The sequence below is a fragment of the Carcharodon carcharias genome, chromosome 20 (assembly GCF_017639515.1).
Source record: "Carcharodon carcharias isolate sCarCar2 chromosome 20, sCarCar2.pri, whole genome shotgun sequence".
Lineage (NCBI taxonomy): Eukaryota > Metazoa > Chordata > Chondrichthyes > Lamniformes > Lamnidae > Carcharodon > Carcharodon carcharias.
In genome coordinates this window covers 77,586,230-77,610,024 of record NC_054486.1, presented here as the reverse complement: position 1 = coordinate 77,610,024, position 23,795 = coordinate 77,586,230, and the positions used below count along the sequence as shown (strand labels likewise).

General features: G+C 39.7%; 1 protein-coding gene across 4 annotated transcripts in view; it reads right to left on the bottom strand.

Annotated features, from left to right (window-relative positions):
• LOC121292185 (nuclear export mediator factor NEMF-like) overlaps positions 1 to 15,601 on the bottom strand; it is a 103,105-nt gene extending 87,504 nt beyond the window's left edge. For all 4 annotated transcript variants that reach the window (XR_005946210.1, XM_041213837.1, XM_041213838.1 and 1 more), the window contains exons 1-4: positions 15,477 to 15,601; positions 9,917 to 9,985; positions 8,670 to 8,772; positions 7,650 to 7,775 (exon numbers count right to left, since the gene is read on the bottom strand). Coding sequence is in view for 3 of the 4 variants with exons in the window: in XM_041213837.1 (XP_041069771.1) it covers positions 7,650 to 7,775; positions 8,670 to 8,772; positions 9,917 to 9,985; positions 15,477 to 15,532 (354 nt within the window). In the remaining variant the exon portion in view is untranslated. The remainder of the gene's footprint in view (positions 1 to 7,649; positions 7,776 to 8,669; positions 8,773 to 9,916; positions 9,986 to 15,476) is intronic.
• Between the last annotated feature and the right edge of the window lie 8,194 nt (positions 15,602 to 23,795).

Genomic DNA, 23,795 nt, shown 5'->3' with positions numbered 1-23,795 from the left:
CTGCCCTATGACATGCCCTTGATAAGATACTCATGCCTTCGCAAACTCTTGGCAACGTTTATTACTAGATCTGCCAACTGTAATTGTTTAAATAGAGTTTCTAATAGTTTTAAATGATCTTTCCAAGTGTTGCTGGAAATCAATACATCATCCAAGTAAACCATACATTTAGGAACAATAGTTACAACTTGATTCATTAGCCTTTAGGAAAGTGGCTGGAGCAATTTTTAGCCCAAATGGCATTATTCAGCATTGGCATTCAGCGTGACAAAAGCCGATACCGCTTGCAATGGTAAAGGTACTTGCTAGTATCCTCTCAATAAATCTATCTTAGTAAGGAGTGTGGCACTTCCAACTCTGTCAATACAATCTTCTAAACGAGGGATTGGGTGGAAAACTGTTTTTGTTACTGCGGTAAACTTTCTATAATCTATGCAGAATTTGGTTGACCAATAAGATTTAGGTAATAACACAACTGAAGAACTCCAACTGCTTTCACTAGGTTCAATAAGGTGATTTTCTAACATATATTGAATTTCTGCTTTCACTTGAGCTTGTTTCTCTGGACTTAACTATAAGGATGTTGCTTTATAGGAGAAGATTCCCCTACATCTACATAATGCATGGCTAAAGCTGTATACTCTGGTTTAACCCTACAGCTTCCTTTAAATTCTGTAAGTAACCTCACCAGATCTTCTCATTGTCCCGCCTTTAAGTATTAAACTATGGTGTCTAACTGCCCTAATATTTCAGTGTGAGCTAACGGGATAGTAGGAGGTTCAATTTGTGAACTGTCTAAGTCCCCTTCCGCCTCATTCTCACTGTTTCTTTCGTCCTCCACTGGGCTTACTACCTGACATAACTGCTCCTCCTTATCCTCCTCCCTACGATGGTATTGTTTTAACATATTAATATGACACAGCTGATTCTTTTTCCTACAATCTGTAGTGTCAATCAAATAATTTACTTTACAATCTCTCGTAATTACCTCGTATGGACCACTGAACCGTGCATTCAGAGGTTCCCCATGTAAAGGCAACAACAGTAACGTCCCCTGGTTGTAATATTCAGATGGGCTTATCTGCCCATTCCTTCTTCTTTGTTTGAGAAACTAAGATGTTCTTGAGCTTCTTTGCAGGCTCCTGCGTGCCATTCCTGGAACATGGACACATGGTCTAATGTAGAAGATTCGTCCCTGTCCTAAAAAATTTTCGAGAAGGCTTCTTATCTCATGCCAATAAACTAATTCACAGAACTAAAACCGGTAGATTCATTCAGTGAATCTCAGGTAGCAACTAAAAGAAAGTCCAAACCTTTGTCCCAATCATAGGAATATTCATGACAATATGCTTCAATCATTGTTTTGAGAGTTTGATTGAGCCTCTCTTAAGCTTCCTGTGTCTGTGGATGATATGCTGTGGACTTTATTGAGGAATGGTAAAAGCAAGAATTCACTTGTGGGAGTGGTGTACAGACCCCCTAATTATAACTACACAGTAGGACAGAGTATGAAAGAAAAGATAATGAGAGCTTGAAAGGTACAGCAATAATCGTGGGGGAATTTAATCTACATATGAACTGGAAAAATCAGATGGGCAAAGGTAGTGTAGATGAGGAGTTCACAGAATGTTATAGGGATAGTTTCTTAGAACAGCATGTTCTGGAACCAACCAGAGGGCAGGCTATACTAGGTCTGGTATTGAGCAACGAGGTGGGATTAATTGATAACCTCAGAGTGAAGGCACCCCGATCATAATATGATTGAATTTTACATTAATTTTGAGGGAAAACAAGTGCATCCAAGACTAGTATTTTAAAATTAAATAAGGGCAATTATGAGGGCATGAAAGCAGAGCTAGCTAAAGTGAACTGGAAAATGAGGTTAAGGGACAGCTGAACAGAAGTTCAGCAGCGGACATAGAAAAGGATATTTCCGAATACACAGAATAGATACATTCCAATGAGAAAGAAAAATCCCATGGGGAGGGCCCACCACCCATGGTTAACTAAAAAAGTTAGAGACAGTATCAAACTTAAAGAAAGAACATATAATGATGCAAAGGCAGGTGGCAGGTCAAAAGATTGGAAAGAATATAAAGGGTAGCAAAGAATGACAAAAAGATTAATAAGGAGGGAAAAATTAGAGAAAGCTAGCTAGTAATATGAAGATGGATAGTAAGAACTTCTATAGATATTTAAATAAAAAAAGAGTTAAAGTGAGCGTTGGTCCTATAAAGTGTGCATCTGAGGAATTGATAATGAAAAGTAGAGAGATGGCAGATGAATTAAACCTAGATTTTGCTTCAGTCTTCACTATAGAGGACACCAATAAGATCCAGAAACAGCTGTAAATTAGGAAATGGAAGGGAGAGAGGAACTTGGGAAAATTACAATCACCAGGGAAGTGGTATTGAGCAAGTTGTTGGGGCTTCAGGCTGATAAGTCTCCAGGTCCAGATGGATTTCACCCCAAGGTCTTAAAAGAAGTGACTAGTGAGATATTTGATGCATTGGTTTTAATTTTCCAAAATTCCCTAGATGCGGGGAGGGTTCAATTAGATTGGAAAATAGCAAATATAACTTCCTCCCTTTTTGAACAAAGGAGACAGAAAGCAAGAAACTATCAGCCAGTTAACCTAACATCTGTCATAGGGAAAATGTTAAGACTATTATTAAAGATGTTATCGCATGGCACTCAGAAAAATTCAAGGCAGAGGCAACATGGTTTTATAAAAGGGAAATCAGGTTTAACCAATTTATTGGAGTTCTTTGAAGGAGTCACATGTGTTGTGGATAAAGGGGAACTAGTGGATGTACTGTACTTAGAAGGCATTTGATAAAGTGCCACATCAAAGGTTATTGCAGAAAATAAAAACTCATGGTGTAGGGGATAACGTATTTGGCATGGATAGAAGATTGACGAGCTACCAGGAGACAGAGATTTGGCATAAACGGGTCTTTTTATGGTGGCAGGACGTGGCGAGTGCTGTGCCACAAGGATCAGTGCTGGGGCCTCAACTTTTTACAATTCATATAAATGACTTGGATGAGTGACCAAAGGAATGTTTGCTAAATTTGCTGATGACACAAAGATAGGTAGGAAAGTAAATTGTAAAAAGGATGTAAGGAGGCTACAAAGTGACATGGATAGGTTAAGTGAGTGGACAAAGATCTGGTAAATGGAGTATAATGTAGCCAGATGTGAAATCATTCATTTTTGCAGGAAGAATAAAAAAGAAACTTACTATCTAAATGGTGAAAGTTTGAGGAACTCTGAGATTCAGAGAGATCTGGGTATCCTAGTGCATGAATCACAAAAGGTTAGTATGCAGGTACAGCAGGTAATTATGAAAGCTAATAGAATGTTATCATTTATTGTGAGCAGAATTGATTACAAAAGTATGGAGGCTATACTTCAGTTATACAGGGCCTTGGTGAGACCACATCTGGAGTATTATGTACAGTACTGGTCTCCTTATTTAAAGAAAGACGTAAATGTGTTAGAAGCAGGTCAGAGAAGGTTTACTAGACTAAAACAAGGAATGGGCGGGTTGTCTTATGAGGAAAGGCTAGACAGGATAGGCTTGTATGCACTGGCATTTAGAAGAGTTAGAGGCGACCTAATTGAAACCTTTAAGATCTTGAGAGGTCTTGACAAGCTGGATGTGGAGAGGATGTTTCTTCTTGTGGGAGAATCAAGAACTAGGGGTCACTGTTTAAAAATAAGGGCTCACTCATTTAAGACAGAGATGAGGAGAAATATTTTCTCTCAGAGGGTTGTGAGTCTTTGGAACTCTCTTCCTCAAAAGGTGGTGGAAGCGGGTCTTTGAACATTTTTAAGGTAGAGCCAGATAGATTATTGATTTACAAGGGATGATAGGTTATTTGGGGCAGGCAGGAATGTAGGGTTGAGGTTACATTCAGATCAGCCATGATCTTATTGAATGGCGAAGCAGGCTCAAGGGGTCGAGTGGCCTACTCCTGCTCCTAAATCATATGTTAACTGTTTTATACCCAAACTACTCATCATGTTTTGAAAAATTTTAGACAAATAATCTGAACCTTGGTCTGACTGGACCTCCAACGGTAATCCATATTGAATGAAAAATTGGGTTAACTTCTCTACAATACTTTAGCTTTAACTGTTCTTAAAGGGATGACCACTGGAAATCGAGTTGCCGTATCCATAATAGTAAGGATATACTGGTGTCCTGCTTTCGTTTTTGGTAACAGTTCCATACGGTCTACTAACACCCTACTCAATGGCTTCCCAAAAACTGGTATGGGAATTAAGGGTGCCAGTTTGATTGTAGGTTGTAGTTTTCCCACCAACTGGTACGTATAGCACGTTTTACAAAACTGCACCATGTCCTTGTGAAAACCTGGTCAGTAAAACTGTCTATGTATCTGTGCATGAGTTTTTGGTAACCCTTCATGTCCTGCCACAGGAATTTCATGTGCTATCCATAATATCTCTTTACAATACTTGGGTGGTACCACAACCTGATTAACAACCATCCACTCTTCAACTGTGAGGAGGTTGCGGCTTTCTCATTAGTATCTCATTTTTAATATAACAACATTCTGGAACTTCCTCAGTTTCAGTTTGGGCTGATTGTGCTATCTTACTTAACTCCAGATTAGCTTGTTGAGCCTCAACTAGAAAAGATTTACTAAACATCTTTAACATCTTTAAAGAAAGTTTCAGCAAGCCAAATATCTCTCTGTGGTATCACTTTGACCTCCAATGATGGACTTTGCTTAGCCATTGTTTGGGTCATCATACACGAAGGAAAAATTCCTGGTACCTTTTCCTGTAACTGCTCTGTCTCTAACTTCACATGGGCTTTCCATAATAATGGGAGAAGCTACTACCCTCACTCCAGCTAAAATATTTCCCAGGAGTAAGTCAACTCTGTCTATGGGTAACTTCTGAATAACATCTATCACAGATACACACACACAAAGGACAAACAAATAGGGTCTCTGCAGAGATAGGAGGGAGCTGAAGAAAAAAACTTTATAAAAAGGATAAAGTATGCAGGGTTTTGACACTGTCGATTTGGTGCTCTCTTGTACAAGGACAGGTTGCTAATCCCAGTAGATGTCGGGAGGTTCTTACCAACGGAACTTCAGCATGGAGGAAAACAGAGCTGCATCAATCCTTCCTGTCTTAGCTTCTCGGGTTTCCAAATACAGACAAATTTCCTGAGATGAGAGTTCCTGGCTGGATACTGATAACCACACTGTGCTTCATGCAAGGCAAGGAGAGCTCAAGTTGGGCAACTTTTTTCCTTCTCAGTTCATTCCCAACTGAGTTCAAAGCAAGTTCAAAACATAAAGCTCCTCCATCAGGTGATTTCCAGTAAATCACCAGGCCTTTACCTTTAGAAGTTTTTCTCCCCTCCATCAATTAAAACAATTACAGTTCAAATAAACAAATAGCTCTCCTCCACAATTACCAAGCTGGTCATGTGATATCTTAGAAAAAGCATGCTTGTCCACAATCCAAGGTGAACTTATGGCCTTTCTTTACAAAACATCCAAGTCAGCTCCCAAGTGTCCTTCCAAATTTTGAAAGAAAATATAGTTCTTGAAGGCATGGTTCGAACACTTTTTAAATGCTGAATACAAAAGGAGTTTGTTACACACAGTAAAAAAAACTCACTTCCCTTTTCTCCTTTTGGTACTTCATCCTGGCAGTTTATTTGGGGGTAGTTGAAATTTCCTATGGTTATTATTCTATGCCAGCTATTCACCTTGTAGATTTGCTTGCCTATCGCTTCTTTCAATTCCCTCCCACTACTTAGTGGCCTACAGCATATCCCGATAGGGTAATGAATCCCTTATCTTCTGAGTTAATCCATATCTATTCTATACCCATCTTACTGCTTGCTACATCCTTTTTTTTCTATTGACGTCATGTTTTCTTTAATTAGAACAGTTACATACCTAGCCCCCTTCCTTCACTTTCCTTCCTAAATGTATTATATATGCCAATATTTAGTTGCCAATCTGGTCCTCTTGGTTAGCTATGCTTCAAACAACCTTAATATATCTGGATCCCCTCAGCAAATTATTGGCTCCAGTCATCCATTTTGTTGCAAATACTATGTACATTGCTATACATACAGTTTAAATTGATTTTATTATTCCTCGCTGTTTTTCGTAGTTATTTTACCTTTATGCTTTATGGATTTATCTGATATCCGGCCAGTTGTGTTACCCTTCTTCCTTCCTTTAGTTTGTCCTGAACTCTCTCTTACTGATTCTTTTGTTGTTAATTTTCTGCCACTTCTAACAATTCCACTGCCCTCCCCCAACCTTCATGTTATTAGTTTGAAGTCTTTATTACAGCACTGGTTATCCTTCTGCTTGCATCTTGGTCCCTGTCCAGTTCAGATGCAGCTCATCCCAACAATACAGTTCCTTCCAGCCCCAGCACTAGTGCTAGGGTCCCATAAAATAGAACCTTTCTTTCAAACATCGCTTAGCCATGTGACCTCTTAATCTGTTTGTCTCTATGTTAATTTGCATATATCTTGGGTAATAATCCTGGGATTATTACCCGTGAGGTCCATTTAGCTTTGAACTCTTGATAATCCCTTAGCTCTTCTCCCATCTTTCCTACGTCATTGTTTCCAACATGGATCACAACAACTGGATCCTCTCCTCTCCCTTTCCAGGTTCTTTTAGCTGTTTAAAATGTCCCTTATCATAGCACTGGGTAGACAACACACCTACTGGACTCTCAATCTTGACTGCAAAGAATACTATTTTATTCCCCTAAATATAGAGTCCTAGAATGAAGCTATCTACACTTATCCCCAACAATGGGTCGCAACACCAAGTTCAGAAGACCACACTCTAATCCACATTAATGTAATTTCTTTCCCCACTTGTTGGAACAGTCATCCCTATCACTTCTGAACTAGATAGCTGCTCTATTCCAACTTATGCTAAACTGCAAGTAGATCTGTATTTTACAACCATTTCTCCCAGTTGAGTTAAGGCTACCCAAATCATTTCACATTAAGAATTACAGTCACCTGAGAAGGAGGAAACATTCAACCCGTTAACCTGGGCTTCATTTGAACCAAATTGCTAGATACAGTGTGTTAACCACTGCAGTGGTTACTTCTCTGACTGATAACTGATTTCCTACCAACAAAACAGGAAAGACAGTACAGAGCAACGGTGAATCCCTGCACGGTTTCACAGGATTGATGCAAAATATCACAATAGAAGTTCTAAAAAACTCAAAGCTGGAGAATGCATGTATGAAAGAGCTGTAAAATATAGAACCATTAAAGAATAAAATGCTCCAGTAAGGATGTATATACACAAACCAAAACAAAAGAAAAAAAATCACAAACTAAAATAAGAACGATGTCAAATAGTTCAATCTGGTGCACAATAAATTGCGAATTTATCCAACTGGCAACCAACGGCACTTGCACCACTGTTTACAGAGACTGCAGGCTTATCCCAAGATACATGGAAGACAAAAGAATGGGAAAGAATGCCCAAGATAAGTTTTAGCTTCCATGTAGAAAATACCTTTAACATTGCCAATTTGTACAATGAACTTATCAAAAATATATGACCATATTATTTTTCAAAGAAAAGTGATTTTTTATTGTGACTTACTCGGTCATACAGTTCAACAATCAAATGGTAGGCTGCTTGATCGGAGCCAAACTGAAAATCTACAATTCTGTCAACACCAAGTTGCTTAATGTGGATCATTCTTCTTGACTTTAGATGTTTACGACACTGCAACAAAAAATAAAAATCATAGTGTTAGTAGAAATTTCCTGCAATCAATAACCCTAGTAACCAGGTGAGATTGATGGAAGAAAGAGGAGGATTTCTATTTTGTGACTGAATCAGGACTCAAAGCAAGAAGATATTCCATATCTTAATATAATTTCAAAATAAACGCAGAATAACTGATGTATTTTAAGTGTATCAGGGAGTAATATACAAAACTATATTATAAAACAACATAAAATGGTTACAGTAGAAGAGGCCAATTCAGCCCATCATGTCTGTGCAAGCTTTCCGCAACAGCAACTCAGCTAGTCCCACTCCCCTGTCCTTTCCCCATAGCCATGCAAGTTTTCTCTCTTCAGCTGCTTATCCAATTTCCTTCTGAAAATCACAATTGAAACTGCCTCTGCCACACTTCCAGATGCCATTCACCTTAAATTGGTGTCCTCTAGTTTTCAAACTTTTTGCCAATGGGAACAATCAAAATCGTGAAGGACAAACCATTCAGACACATAAAAGCACAGTTTCCAAGTTGCCTCCAAAACAATTATCTATTCTTTAACAACCGTAAAATTAAATCAGGTAACTGGTTCTAATGCTTCCATAGATTTTATAATTTTAAATCTCATGCCCACAAAGTTAGTGCAAACAGAAATACTTTTTGGTATTAAAAAAAAGCTTAACTCAAAACATTACTTAACCACTATGTTCACCTACTATTACTGCACAAGTAGATGCTACTTCATCTTACACTTTGTGTAAGTTGATAACATATTTAAAGTTATAGGTGTCCAACACATTGTCCATTTCACAAAGCTTACTGCAGGTTTGTTAAAACTATAAAATTACTATAGGAATATTATTCACAGATACTATCGGGTGATGACCATTTTGTACCTTCATTGCAAAGCCTGAGGGCATCATATTCTTTGGCCATTCAAACTCCGTTGTGTGGATCCGGATACCAGATTCAACCAAAAGCATTGCTTTTGATTCTGGCCTGTGTAGAAATGGAAAGGACAGGTAAAATGGAAACAAACAAGTTAAAGACAATGTGTGAATGTGATATTATGTTAACAGTAAATTAGCATCCTTCTTGATGCTTCTATTATTATTAAAATTATTGGTGGGATATGTAATTTGAATTTAAAAATCTAGCCTGATCTTAAAACCAAATACTAAATTATTTCAAAGTTGTACTTCCAGCATACAAGTTTTAACTAGACATTGAGAACTAACCGATTTTGTTTTATGCAACAGCAACAGTTGTATTTAAAATTATATTGCTTTCTGTCTGGATGAATAGGATGTAGATTTTGTAAGTAACAAAATAACTGCACGTTCTAAAGTGGAGGAGAATCAAATATATTTGTATTTAAAATTGTTTGAAATCAAAATAAAAAGTAAAAGGATTGAAACAAGTTTCACCACCAGCATCATGTCATTCAAATTGTTAAGTACTTGTCTATTAAATAAAGTAGTTCTGATTTAGTGTTAGGGTTACTGGAATTCCCCTGGAGTTCACCCGCAACAGTTGATAGTTTTCTACATATTGAATGGAGCATGGTGCAAGAACAATGCATTCTACCAGATAGAATGAAATTGACATCACCTAGCTATCCCTACATGAGTTTCACCTTTATTGCCGCTGCGCCAACATACACTGTGCTGCAGGAAATTGCATGTTATCAAGTGGACTGCATAAGCAGATGTTAAAAGGTTGGTGGGGGAGGTGAGCAGGGTGGGTGTTAAGCTTTTAAGAAAGTGTTCAGCCACAAAAACCTAAATGCAAGAAGGTACAGATTCAAGGGATGTTGACGTATGCAAGCCAGTTTAGGTGGAATACATTTGTTTGGAAATTAACTTGGTCCTGTGCCCATTGTTTCTGAAAGGTTATTTCTGCATTGAACAAATTAGCCAGTCCAAATAAATAATACTTCGTCAAATTTATTATGTATTTGATTAGATCCAGATGGACTCATCACCTATTCGTTTTAGAAAATAGGAAAGATATATATAAAATTATTGTTTTGGCAAAAAAAATTGATTCAACCACCCATTTTTATTAAATATGCATAATTCTGTTAATGGTCAACAGTTCATTGACTGATGCAACAAAACACAGGTTACATAGCCGAACTTACTTCTGAAGTCGAATGAGGTAAGTTTTGTTGTCCACATCATACACATTGTTTACCCTCATCCCTAGTAGGCTAAATGAAACAAAAATTAATTATTTTAAATAAAGTCAAGTAACTAAAAAAGGTTTACATAACCACCATAAAATCAAACAGTTTATTATCCTGGAATGGTTACAGCACAGGAAGCCATTCAGCTCGTCCTGTCCATGTCAGCTCTCTAAGAGCTACTCAACTAATCCCACTCCCATGTAATTTCTCTGTAGCCCTGCAAATTTTCTCTCTTCAGGTAATTATCCAATTCTCTTTTGAAAGGCACCAATGAATCAGGCTTTATGACACATTCAAGCACTGCATTCCAGATCCTAACCACTGATTGCGTTAAAAGGGTTTTTTTCATGTTGCCTCTGGTTCTTTTTGCTAATCAGCTTAAATTAGTCTCTGGTTCTCAAATCTTCTTCCAATGGGAACAGTTTCACCCTATTCACTCTGTCCAGACCCCTTATGATTTTGAACATCTCTATTAAATCTCTGTTCAACCTTAAAGTTTCACCAATTTATCCTCATAACTGAAGTCTCTTATCCTCTGAACCATTTTCATAAATCCTTTCTCCACTCTCTCCAATGCCTTCATGTCCTTTCAGAACTGAAAGCAACACTCCAGTTGAGGCTAAACCAGTGTTTATAAAGATTCACCAGAACTGCTTTGCTTTTCTACTCTATGCCTTTAAATTATAAAGCCCAGGATCCCGTATGCCTTATTAACCAGTTTCTCAATCTGTTCTGCTACCTTCGATGATTCATGCACATATACTCTCAGGTCCCTTTGCTCCAGCATCCACTTAGAATTGTATCCTTTATTTAAGTTGCCTCCTCATCCTTCTTATCAAAATGTATCACTTCACATTTCTCCTCCCTCATTCTACCAGTCTGCCTGTGTTCCTGAAGTCTATCACTATCCTCCTCACAATTCATAATTCTTGTGTCATCTGCAAATTTTGAAATACAAAGTCTTCCTTATTTTAAACAAAAAATAGCCTTTTTTCATACCCCACTCAAAAACAAGGCAAGAAGTTACTGCTTCAGATATTGGACTATTAATGCTTAGGCACACAGAAGACACATTGCTTTTATCCGCTATTTTAATGCTGCCACTCATGCTGAATGCTTATATACCAACAGTACGAACAGCAATTTCCAGGCTTTACAGGACTATGTGCATACCCACAAAGATCAAAAACACAGCAGGAGGTGACCATGTGGCCCAATGCATAAATGCACCTTGTGAGGTAGTAGACCATATAGATCAAGGACATATGGACCTCAATGCATGATCTAAGCTTGGAAGGAGTCAACAATGGAAAGTTCTCTCTTACTGTTTAAATTTTCAGAAAGCTATGAAGTTGCAGAAAGCCTCAAACTGCAGGAGAAACTGATTTGATGAAAAGAGATTGGATTTTACCAAGAAGTGTGAATAGCTATTGTCATTGAACATGGGATTGACCAAGTTCGTAAAACTAAATATAGCAGAACTGGAATTGAAGAGATCATGACTTGAGGTCTATAATCTGCTTTGTTGATAAAAATTAAATTTGAAAACCTTAACGTCTCTACTTCAGAAAAAAACTTGCATTTAGATAGCGCCCTTCACATCCTCAAGACAATCCAAAGCACTTTACAACGAATGACTTACTTTTGAAGTGCAGTTATTGTTGTTATTTAGGGAAACAACATCCATTTGCACACAGTTCTTGTTAATTTGTTTCTGGTGATTGTGAGAAGCTTACTTGGCAAAATATCCACGTATCTTTTTTCTGAATTCATACATTGGAAGTGGGTGTCACTGGTTAGGTCAGCATTTGTTGCCCATCCCTAACTGCCCTTGAGAAGGTGGTGGTGAGCTGCCTTCTTGAACCGCTGCAGTCCCTGTGGTGTAGGTACACCCACAGTACAGTTAGGAAGGGAGTTCCAGGAACAGTGAAGGAATGGCAATATATTTCCAAGTCAGGATGGCGTGTGGCTTGGAGGGGAACCTCCAGGCGGTGGTGTTCCTGCCTTTGTCCTTCTAGATAGTATTGGTTGTGGGTTTGGAAAGTGCTGTCGAAGGGGCCTTGGTGAATTCCTACAGTCACAGAAGGTACATACTGCTGCCACTGTTCATCAGTGGTGGAGGGAGTAAATGTATGTGGATGTGGTGCCAATCAAGCAGGCTGCTTTGTCCTGAATGCTGTCAAGCTTCTTGAGTTGTGGGAGCTGCATTCATCCAAGCAAGTGGGGAATATTCCATCACACTCCTGACTTGTGCCTTGTAGATGGTGGATAGGCTTTAGGGAGTCAGGAGGTGGGTTACTTGTCGCACTATTCCTAGCCTCTGACCTGCTCTTGTAGCCACAGTATTTATATGGCTAGTTCAGTTCAGTTTCTGGTCAACATTAACCCCCAGGATGTTGATAAAAACATAAGAACTTGAAACAGGAGTAGGCAATTCAGCCCCTCGAGCCTGCCCCGCCATTCAACATGATCACGGCTGATCTCATTTCAGCCTCAATTCCAATTTCCCCACCCGTCTCCCCATAACCTTTCAACCTGTTACTAATTAAAAACTGTCTATCTCCTCCTTAAATTTATTCAGCGTCCCGACATCCACTGCACTCTGAGGTAGTCAAATCTACAGATTCACGATCCTTTGAGAAAAGTAATTCCTCCTCATCTGATTTAAATCTACTAACCCTTAGCCTAAAACTATGGCCTCTTGTTCTGGAATGCCCCACAAAGGGAAACATCCGCTCCACGTCTACTTTGTCTATCCCCATTAGCATCTTATATACCTCAATTAAATCTCTTCTCATCCTTCCAAACTCCAGCGAGTATAGGCCTAAACTGCCCAATCTCTCCTCATAAGACAAGCCCTACATTTCTGGAATCAATCTAATGAACCTCCTCTGAATCGCCTCCAATGCAACTACATCCTTCCTCAAGTAAGGGGACCAAAACTGTGCACAGTACTCCAGGTGCAGTCTCACCAATGTCTTGTTCAGTTGCAACAATACTTCCCTACTTTTAATACTCTATTCCTTTAGCAATAAATGCCAAAATTCCATTTGTCTTCCTTATTACCTGCTGTACCTGCATACTAGCTTTCGACGATTCATGCATGAGGACACCCAGATCCCTCCGCACTGAAGCATTCTGAAGTTTCTCTCCATTTAAATAATAAGTCACCTTTTTATTCTTCCAACCAAAATGGATAACCTCACACTTCATTGCCTCTTTATACTCCAGACAGGAGCTTCAATGTCCATCACCAAAAGTAGCTTAATAGCACCACCACTGACAGAACTGACCAAGTTCTGAAGGGCATATTAATCAGAATTGGCCAATGGCAGCTGTTGAGAGAATCTATGCAAGGAAAAAACCTACTTGATCTCATCTTCACCAATCTGTCACAAATGCATCTGTCCATTACAGTATTGATAGGAATGACCACTCCTCATCCTTATAGAGACCAAATCCCGTGTTCACCCTGAGGACATATATCCTCCATATAATCCTAAAGACTTGAGAGCCAAAAATAGCCCTACCCCTATCCACTCTACTCCAGTACAACTGCAATACTGAAATTCACCCAACAATATGAAAAATTGCACAGGTATGTCTTGTACACAAAAGCAGGACAAATCCAATTGGTGAATTCCTAGCCCATCAGTCTATTCTCAATCATGAGCAAAGTAATGGAAAGTGTCATCAACAGTTATCAAGCAGCACTTAATCAACAATAACCTGCTCACTGATGCTCAGTGTAGGTTTCGCCATGGTTACTTAGCTCCAGACCTCATTACTGTACATCCTTGGTCTAAACGTGAACAAATGAGCCAAATTCCAGAGGTGTGGTAAGAATAACTCCCCTGGACTTCAAGATAGTATTTGGCTAAGTATGACATCAAGAAGCCCTAGCAATATTGAAGTAAATGCGAATCAAAGGGTAAACTGTCCACTGATTGGAGTCATACCCAGCACAAAGAAAAATGTTTGTGATGTTGGGGGCCAATCATCTCAGCCCTGAACTTACTGCAGGAGTCCCTCAGGGTAGTGTCTTAGGCCCACCCATCTTCATCAATGACTTTTCCTCAATTATAAGATCAGAAATGGAGACGTTTGCTGATGATTGCACAGTGAACAGAACAATTTGCAAAAGCTCAAATGCTGAAGCAGTCCACAGCTGCATACAGCAAGATATGGTCAACATTTAGGCTTGGGCTGATAAGTGGAAAGTAACATTCATGCCACACAGTGCCAGGCAATGATCATCTCCAACAAGAACAAATCTAACTTGATATTCAACAGTGTTACCATTGGTGAATCCCTCACCATCAACATCCTGGGGTTACCACTGACCAGAAAGTTAAGTAGACCAGCCAAACAAATAGTGTGGCTAGAAGGGCCGATCAGAGTCTAAGATTTCTGCAGCAATTAACTTAGCTCCTCACTCCCCATAGCCTGTTCACAAGGCTCAAATCTGGAGTGCGATGGAATACTCTCCACTTGCTTGGATGAGTGCAACTCCAACAACACAAGAAACTCGATCCCATCCAGGGCAAAGTAGCCAGCTTGATCAGCAACCACACCTCCCCCCCCAACCCATCCACCATCTTCAATATTCACTCCCTCCATCACCTATGCATTGTGGCGGCAGTGTGTATCATTTAAGATGCACTGCAGCAACTCACTAAGTCTTCTTCAAGAACACCTTTCAAACCCGCAACCTCTACGAACTAGAAGAACAAAGGCGGCAGGCATATGGACATAGCACTGTAGTATAAGCAGTTAATTCTAACTGTGATATGTTAATGAGACAGTACACATTATCACAGGTAGCGATGCAACATCACATGGTCTTGCTCTCTCTTGTAGACCTCATGGCAAGATGAAGCCACAGTAATTTGTTTCTTAATAAGGTTAGTGTTTTCCTTACCTCAGCAGACTCTGTAAATATTCTGTGATAGCACAATGAAACCAAGAATATTTTAACTACCACCTGCAAGTTCCCCTCCAAATCACACACCATCTTAACTTGGTGCCACACCTGTCATTCCTTCACTGTTGGTTGTTCAAAAAAACTTGGAAAACCCTCCATAACACTACTCTATGCGTATCTACATGGACTGCAACCCTGTATAAAAAGACAGCTCACTACCACCAACTTAAGGACAATTAGGAATGGGCAATAAATGCTGGCTTGTCAGCAAGGTTCTTATCCCAAGGGCGGATTTAAAAACATTCAAAAGATGTTCCAAAACTGGACAGCAGCCAACGCTGACTAGGAAGTTTCCAAAAACCACTTTCCTCAGAGAGACCCGGTTAACATTGGTCGGGGGTTACAGTCTCTCTCCCTCTCCTGATGGGACGTTAAAGGCGCTACATAAATGCAAGTTGTTGTTGACAATTTGATGTGCGGGCCCCGCAGCTCGAACATGTTCCTAAAGCTCATGACGTGGTTTTCAGACAATCAGCTCCAGCAGCAAGCAGATGGCCAAGCCCACATGGGGTAGGGATCAGCCTCAGGTACCTCTGCAGCTCTGATACGATCGCTCGGATATCGACAGTGTTGAAACGCGACTTCATCTTCACCGCCAGTCAAAGCCGAACGTTCCCAGCACCGTCTCCCCACTCATCTGCGCAAACGCCAATTCCATACGGCGAGAGACTGCAACCAAAACTCTGCACCGCGACCGTTTAAGTCAAAATACTGTAGGATCCACCTGAAATACTGCACATGTTACGTACACGAAGTTTACATTATAACTTATCTTTTTAAATTAGCATTAATTGCACCCGTAAGCCACTGCATTTTTCTTTCTATTACATTTTATATTCAACACCCTCTCTGCAGAAGGACCATTCTCACTTGTGTACCAATGGAAAGCGAAATCCTAAATTTTCTCCTTATTTTGCCCCTGCACTGCAACCTTGGATTATATTACCCCAAGGTTCATTTCTTAGTTCTCTTTCTTACTTGCTAGTTGGCCTGCAGAAACATTATCCAGAGTCAAAGGATCTCTCCACATGACCACTACCATCCTTAACGCTGCAACCACCTTTTTGTTGTCAGACACTTCGTCCAGATTCAAGCCATGGATAAGCCAGAACTTCCGACTGAATTTAAGCAAAACAGAGAATTTTTCAGCTGTCACCAAAACTCCATATCGTTCCTGTGTGCCATCCCATTCTTCAGCTGTTTCAGACTTTAGTGTAGAAAGGTGGAATTGAACTAGAACATCAGCTGTGAACTTGTTGAATTGTGCAGAAGGCTCAAAGGGCCAAATGGGCTCCTCTTGTTCTTATTTTGTAGGTAAGCTGAACCAAGCAGTGCACGACCTTGGTGTTCTGATCAAAGAAAAACGAAAAGAAACACTTGCATTTATACAGCAATTTTATGACCAATGAATCAAAGCACATTACAGCCAATGGGGTACTTTTTGAATTGTAGTCACTTGTAAAGAACATATCTTTTTATTTCTGTTGGACTGTGGATTAAAATTACAATGGCTACAGTTGAAAGACATGTCTACTGGCACAGTGTGAGGAATATGTACAATGTTGCTGTCCTGGAACGTAGTGTGCCATGAAAGAGAGGATGATGCCAAGGAGGAGCCTGGTGTAATGGGGAACTGCCTGCCAACAACATTCTGACCAGGTGACCAGGGTTTGTGTGAGAGCAGTGCAGCAGAATAGCTCCTAGCCTGAAAGGAAAGAAAACTAAAACGTCTCGCGTGTGTGTAAGATTCCAGTAATTCCACAATAATTGTTAGCTGGCCTTTTCTCCTCATATCCCTATAACCTGCTCTCTCTGAAAACCCGTCAAGAGGCAGAGGGGAAAATCACCTTTAGAGACATTAAAAGGCAAGTGCTCAACCAGTGAAGTAAAGACTGACTGAAAATGCTAGAAGATCACCTCATGTCATCAACAAAGAACTAAAAGGAATTTGGAAGATATCAGTCAAAATCAACCCATCAAATCCTGTACTCTGGAACTGGTGCTATTGAACTGTTTTATCTCACCCTTAAAATGCATGTTTTTGTGTGTCTTATGTGACTTGTATGTGTATCTATAGGGATTTGAGAAGGGGTAGAGTTTACACAATAGATTTAGAAGTTAGCAGTTCATATTTCTTTCTTTTGCCACTGGTTAAAGACAATTTGTTTAATAAACAGTTATTTACTTATTAAGTTTACAAACCTGGTGCTCGTATTCTGTTAAGCTAAATTAAACAATTAGGTGGGTTGATCAAACTTTTTCACATTTATTGCAGCTTGGGGAGCAGTAGGGCTTGATACTCAGCACACTATCCCCTGTAAGTTGTGACAAAGTTTGGGGGCTTGGATCTGAGATATTTTGGAACAAAAGACAACGACGATCTGGGTGTACATTTAGTAAGTAATAAAAGCTAAAAAGAAACAAGGTTGTACTGTCAAAAATAAGCTTTCCTGCAAGTTTCCCTGATGATTTTACAAGGGATGCCAAAAGTCAGGTTAATCGAATTGGCAAGTAAATTAATTGGGTTGCCTGCCAAAGCTAGGAAGGCAGAGATAATCTAAGAGATGGCACAGCATTTGAAACTGAAAGGAATACCCAAGAGACCAAGTCCTCCAAGGGTTCATTGGAATGAGCTCAAATTCAGTTGTAAATAAAAAGCTTGAAATGAGAAGCGACACAGAAGGGAAAGTAAAAGAAAAGAGAGAGAGCATTTCAAAGGGAGTTAGAAATGGCGAAGTTAGAAAAGGAGGAAAGAAAAAAAGAGAGAATTCCACCTTAAAATGCTGACAGTTAAAATAGAGACACCAGTAGATGAGGCAGGACTTATTTCCAGATCAGAACCCAGTGGGGAGATATTTAAATTTGTACAAGCTCTTCCAAGGTTTAAGGAAAGAGATGTTGAAGCATTCTTTATTTCATTTGAGAAGATAGCCAAACAGATGAACTGGCCAAAGGAAAACTGGACATTGCCCACATAGATCAAGTTGACAGGTAGAGCACAGGAAATTTATGCTTCACTGTGAGAGGAGGTTTCTAGGGATTATGATGTGGTGAAAAAGGCCATATGAGTGCATATGAGTTGGCTCCTGAAGCATACAGATAAAAGTTTTGAAATTTAAGGAAACAGCCTGGGCAAACTTACATTGAATTTGAAAGGATTAAGCAAAGTAGTTTTGACAGGTGGATACGAGCATTAGGAGTTGAAACTACCTGTGAAATTCTCAGACAGACCATTTTCTTGGAAAAATTTAAAAACTTCCTCCCTTCTGTTGAAGACCAAAGGGTTACAACTGCTAGATGGGCAGCAGTAATGCACTGCCATAAATTTTAAAAAGATAGAAAGAGCGAGAGTGAAAGGAAGGCAAGTAGCCAGGGTAAAGAATGAATTGCTGGGAATACTTGAAATCTCCTCCCCAGATCAGGAAAAAGGTACTGAGGGTGGAGGTGAAACTCAAAGGCTTAAGTGTTTCCATTGTAATAAAGTGGGATACATTCGTTCGGAATGCTGGAGTTGCGAGGGAAGCCCATGGGACTTGTTAGAGTTCGTAAGAATGAGCCCGAAAAGGGAACTCAAAAAGAAAATGCCACAGATTAAATTGTAGCTTTAACTACAAATAATGGTCTGGAGGTAAACACCGCTGTGAATGTAGGTGAAGTGAATAAGGTGGATGAGAGATATAAAGGGTTTTTTGTCTAAAGGAAAGATAACCCCTTTTTCATCAATTGATGCAGCTAAATCCATAACTATATTAAGGGACACAGGAGCTACTCAAACTCTGTTGCTGGAGAAGGACCTAGTTTTCCCTCCAGAAAGTTCAATGAAAGCTAAAGTATTGGTAAATGGGATCAATGGAGAGAATATCCTGGCTCGATTGTACAAAGTGCAATTGGAGTGTGATTTGTTGTCTGGATTAGTGGTTGTAGAAGTGGTTCAGAAATTACCTGTGGATGAAGTTGATTTGGCAGGAGTGAAGGTTATAGCTTCGCCCATAATTATGGAAAGTCCAAGAGAGGCTAAAGAGATACAGCAGTTACAAGAGCAAGTTCCTGGTATTTTTCCATTGATGACCAGAGCAATGGCTAAGCAAAGTCCATCAGCAGAGATCAAAGTAATACCATGAGCAGATGTTAGAGTAGCTAAAACTTCCTTTAAGAATGAGGATAATTCAAAGGAATTGTTTGGCAGGTCTTCATTAATTGAGGCTCAGAAAGCAGATCCAGAGTTAAACAAGTTAGCACAGTCAGCTCACACTGAAGCTGAGGCTGAAGAAGTTCCGGAGTGCTATTACATTAGAAACGGACCGGACATACCGAGGGATGATGATAGTAGTGTCTGGAATATTGGCTGTAAGATATGATTCGGTGAATATGATTATGTCAGGCTGTTGCTTGACCAGTCTATGAGACTGCTCTTCCAATTTTGGAACAAGCCTACATGTTAGTAAGAAGACCTGTGTATGGTCCACAGGGCTAGGTGTGCCATTGTTGTTTCCAGTGCCTAATGATACCAGGTAGACAGTCTATTTTTTTCTCTTTTTGACTTCTCTGCAACACCTTGTTACAACTGACTAGCTTGCTAGGCCATTTCAGAGGGCAATTAAGAGTCAATCACATTGCTGTATGTCTGGAGACACATGGAGGCCAGACCTGATTTCCGTCCCTGAAAAACATTAGTGAAATTTGGCTCTGAATTTCCTCAATGTCAGTTACTCTGTTGTTACAATACTTGAGCTGAAAAGTTACACTATTCATCAGAAGGAGTCACACACAAGTTACCAGAATATATTAGTTAATACTTGAACAGGTGTAAATGCTGGCATAATTTGCATGTAAAATCATTAAGCAACTGAACTCTGCTCTTGGGTTGCTTCAGAGAGAAAGAATTGTAACTTTAAACCATGCTATTGATGAGCATATTAACATGCAAATGGATGTTACAGACAGGATGGAGTTTAATTTAAACAGCCCTGATTTGTCCTCTCACCACCCGCCTATAAACAAAAAGTTGTTTAGATTTTGATTTCCCCCTTTATAAGCGGTGGCATATTTCCAAACCCCTCAGTTTTGAAGTGATCCAATTTCTATTAATAATCCCACAGCAAACTTGAGATAGCGTAAACTCAGAGGGGTAGGTTATTTGCACATGCTCAAACACAAGAGGGGCACAACAAAGCCTCCTTTTTCACTCTTACAATGCAAGAGGGAGGATAGAGACAGGATGATTTACAGGGCAAAGACCACAGGATAAAGAATTGTTTCACATGAGCCCAGAGTCTAGAATCAAAGTCCATTGGTGGATTATTTTAGAGAGGTTGGCAACTTGAAGACTGATGCTGGATAATTCACTTTTCCAGTAGAGATGACTTCCACGATGGAATAGGTACATAAAGATGAATTATTCTTGTAGACACTGGTACAGAAGTTCAGAAGTTCCAGAAGAAGCAGTGTAGATGGGGGTGTTAGGGGAAAATTTAAAAATGCTAAAAGAGAATAAAGTAAGAATTTACTGAAAAACCCTTAAAATCTCCAGGCAGACATGGCTGCTAAACATATTAAGAGTTGAAGATTACCAGATGAACATTGCACAGCCTTGAGAGTCAGACTGGAGACAAAAGTGGGACATAAATTAGATTAAATGTACTCCCCTCTCACATAGGGAAGGGGCAGATGGTTTTAGCTTAGACATGGGAAAACATACAATGAACAAAGAGGGGGCTTTGATGAAACACAGTCTTGAGTTGTGAGAACCAAAGTCTTTGCGTACGTGTTTTAATCTTGATTGCATAATATAATTATTATATAGCCTTTAGAATAATTGGTTAATAAAATCACATGTTTATGTACTCAACAGGATAGAGTTAGCCTGGGACCGGTGTGTCAGTTACCGATTGGATGTATTCAAATGTATTATGATAAGAAAAAGTACAAAAGTAACGAAATGTAATCAATCCGGGAGCTGGGTCTTCATTCTTAGGCATAATTGCGGCTCCCTTGCATATGCTTGAATAAAACCGGTTAAAGGAAGCCTGAGTCTCTGTGGTTGCTGTGGGATCGGAGAGTGTAACGTCTCCTTTTCAACTGGCCTATGTGGTAGTTGCAGGATTGGAGGGTGTACCTTCTTCAGGGGCCAGGTATTCAAACCTGGACAGAGCCCTTTTTCTGAGCTAGTGCTTACAAGATGGAAAATGGCAGACTGATTAGCAGTACAGCAGGACAGTGTAACTGGTTCCTCCAGCTAGGGGGCCATGTCACACGACTTCCACCTATCCACTTTGGCTTTGACAAAGGATGTATATTACTTTGTCTGGATTCTTGAGATTGTTAATGATGTAACCATTAAGAATTTGAAAGTAGATTGCAGGGTCCTTTTTCCTAGCAGACTGGTGGTCTCCATTGTCTAGGCCTGGCTTAGGAAATGTAGATGACCTCTGTATAATTCCCTTTGAATTAATCTCTCCGGCCACAGGGGTCATTAGCATCTCTTCAGAGCTAATGAGCTATCAGCTTCTCGGATATTGCCGGAAAGTTCCTTTAGTTCAGGGTTACAGGCAGACATAGCTTCAGCCTTTTGAAAGTCTTTGGCCAGTTTTAAAAAAAAATTAGGAAGTAGCCATGTTGATATGTATATATTTCATAAAAAGACTGTGAGGTCTTAGCTGTGGGACAATTGTAAACACATAGTTATTAATTACAGTGTTTATTCCACAAGTGAAGGAGCTTGTTTAACTCACTCAGAAGAACATTATGAGTGAAATGAGTGGAATAAAAATCACATTCAACAATTGCTTATGCAGTGTTCTATTTATATATTTGGTCTTGTTTCATGTTATTGTACTACCAACTTTAATTAAACTTACATTTTAGCAGTGAAGTTTTGATCCAGTATAGTGCTTTATATGACATGGAATTGAATGCTGTGAAATAGTATCTCAGATATTTAGCATTTGTACTACTTTATTATGGTTGCTGGGTATTTGTTGTATTGAAATAGAGTATCTGCCTCTGTTGGTAGTGAGAATGTGTGGCAAGATTACAAGAAAACATTTTTTTCTGGTTTAATGACAGAAAATCATTACTAATGCAATGTGCTGTGTTTTGCTCTGATCACAACAAAATATATCAACGGTTAAAATATACATATTAGTTATATATACACTGAAATCATTATAAAGAATCCCCTTGTATTTCATTAAAAATTAGAATGCAACTTGAGGTCCCCAAATGTAGATAAATACAATAGCTAGAATTTGCAGAAAGGTATCTGACAGTGAGAGCTGTACATTTAGGTTTTCTTCTTTATCCTTCAGCTCCAATGAGTTTTGTTTTGCAAATTCTGGAAGTGTGAATTGATAATGGGATGCTGAGCTCAACAGGGAATCTGCGATCTTGGTGAAGCACTGAGAAAGAAGTAGGGTGAATTAAATTCAGGTTTAGACACAGAAAGAGAAAACTTAAGAAAAGGAAAGATAGGTGGGGTTGAGAAGGAAAAATAAACAAAAAGGAAAAGAATAAAACAAAATTTAAATTTAGAATTAAAACTAACATCTCCAGGAACAATATATGTACTACCTGTACAAGTGTGACATGACAGTTTCAGTTGTTCCGTTTCTGGGCCACTAAGACTATGAGGCATGTCAGGACTATAAATCACCCCCCTAAAAGTATTAACAGCCCAAGCTCTCTATAGCCAGCTTAATTTGTATTCATGGTGCAAATCCAAAATTTGTGGGTCAATGGTTTTATCACAAGGTGATGTTATGCATCAAGTGCAGTTGCATGTTCTACTGCCACTGTATAGCTTACTGTGAAGAGAGCTGAGTGCCAGTACACAGCCCCCCATATCACAAAACTTCACTGTCGTCCATCCTGACGATGACACATGGCAACTCAGGCACCCCACAGCCCAGGCTGAACAGCAGCGGATCTTGATGGAATCTTAGCCCCCAGAGATATGATATACAGGCCCATCAGCATGCGGACACACCCTGGAGTCCATAACCAGGTCAAATAGTACCCTTTTTTGGAAAAAATACTTTATTCATAAAATATCTGGAAGAACATTACAAAACATTTCCAAATCGCCATCACAAAAAGAGCAATCAGATTCGACTTTTATACATGGATCACGAGGTACTTCAATACAATCAATGAATATTACAATCATTTCAATATGGTCATTACATACAGTCAGACAGTGCAATGGGATTGGAGTTATCAACATACATCATGTTGCACTCTGAGGTGCTTCAATATAATTATAATTCAATGCATACATTCATTGTGAGCCATACAGCCTGAGGGGTCTATACAATTCCCAGCCCCTTGGTGCACTGTGGCAGAAAGGTCTTAGACAGCGACCTTTCCCCATTGGGCCTTTGCGGCAGCTGCCCCAAGCTTTAGTGCGTCCCTCAGCACATAGTCCTGGACCTTGGAATGTGCCAGTCTGCAACACTTGGTCGGTGACAACTCTTTGCACTGGAAGACCAACATGTTTTGGGTAGACCAAAGAGCGTCTTTCACCAAGTTGATGATCCTCCAGCTGCAGTTGATGTTTGCCTCGATGTGTGTCCCTGGGAACAGCCCGCAGAGCACAGAGTCCTGTGTCACAGAACTGCTCGGGATGAACCTCGACAGAAACCACTGCATCTCTCTCCAGACCTTCTTTGCAAAGGCACAATCCACAAGGAGGTGAACAACGGTCTCGTCCCCACCACAACCGCCTTGAGGGCAATGTGCAGAGTGGGTGAGACTCCTGGCGTATTGGAAGGATCTGACGGAGAGAATAGTACCCTCTGCCTTTTGGGTCTGGTTCAGGAAAGTCAAAGGCCCAGGAGTGTAGCCCTAAAGACA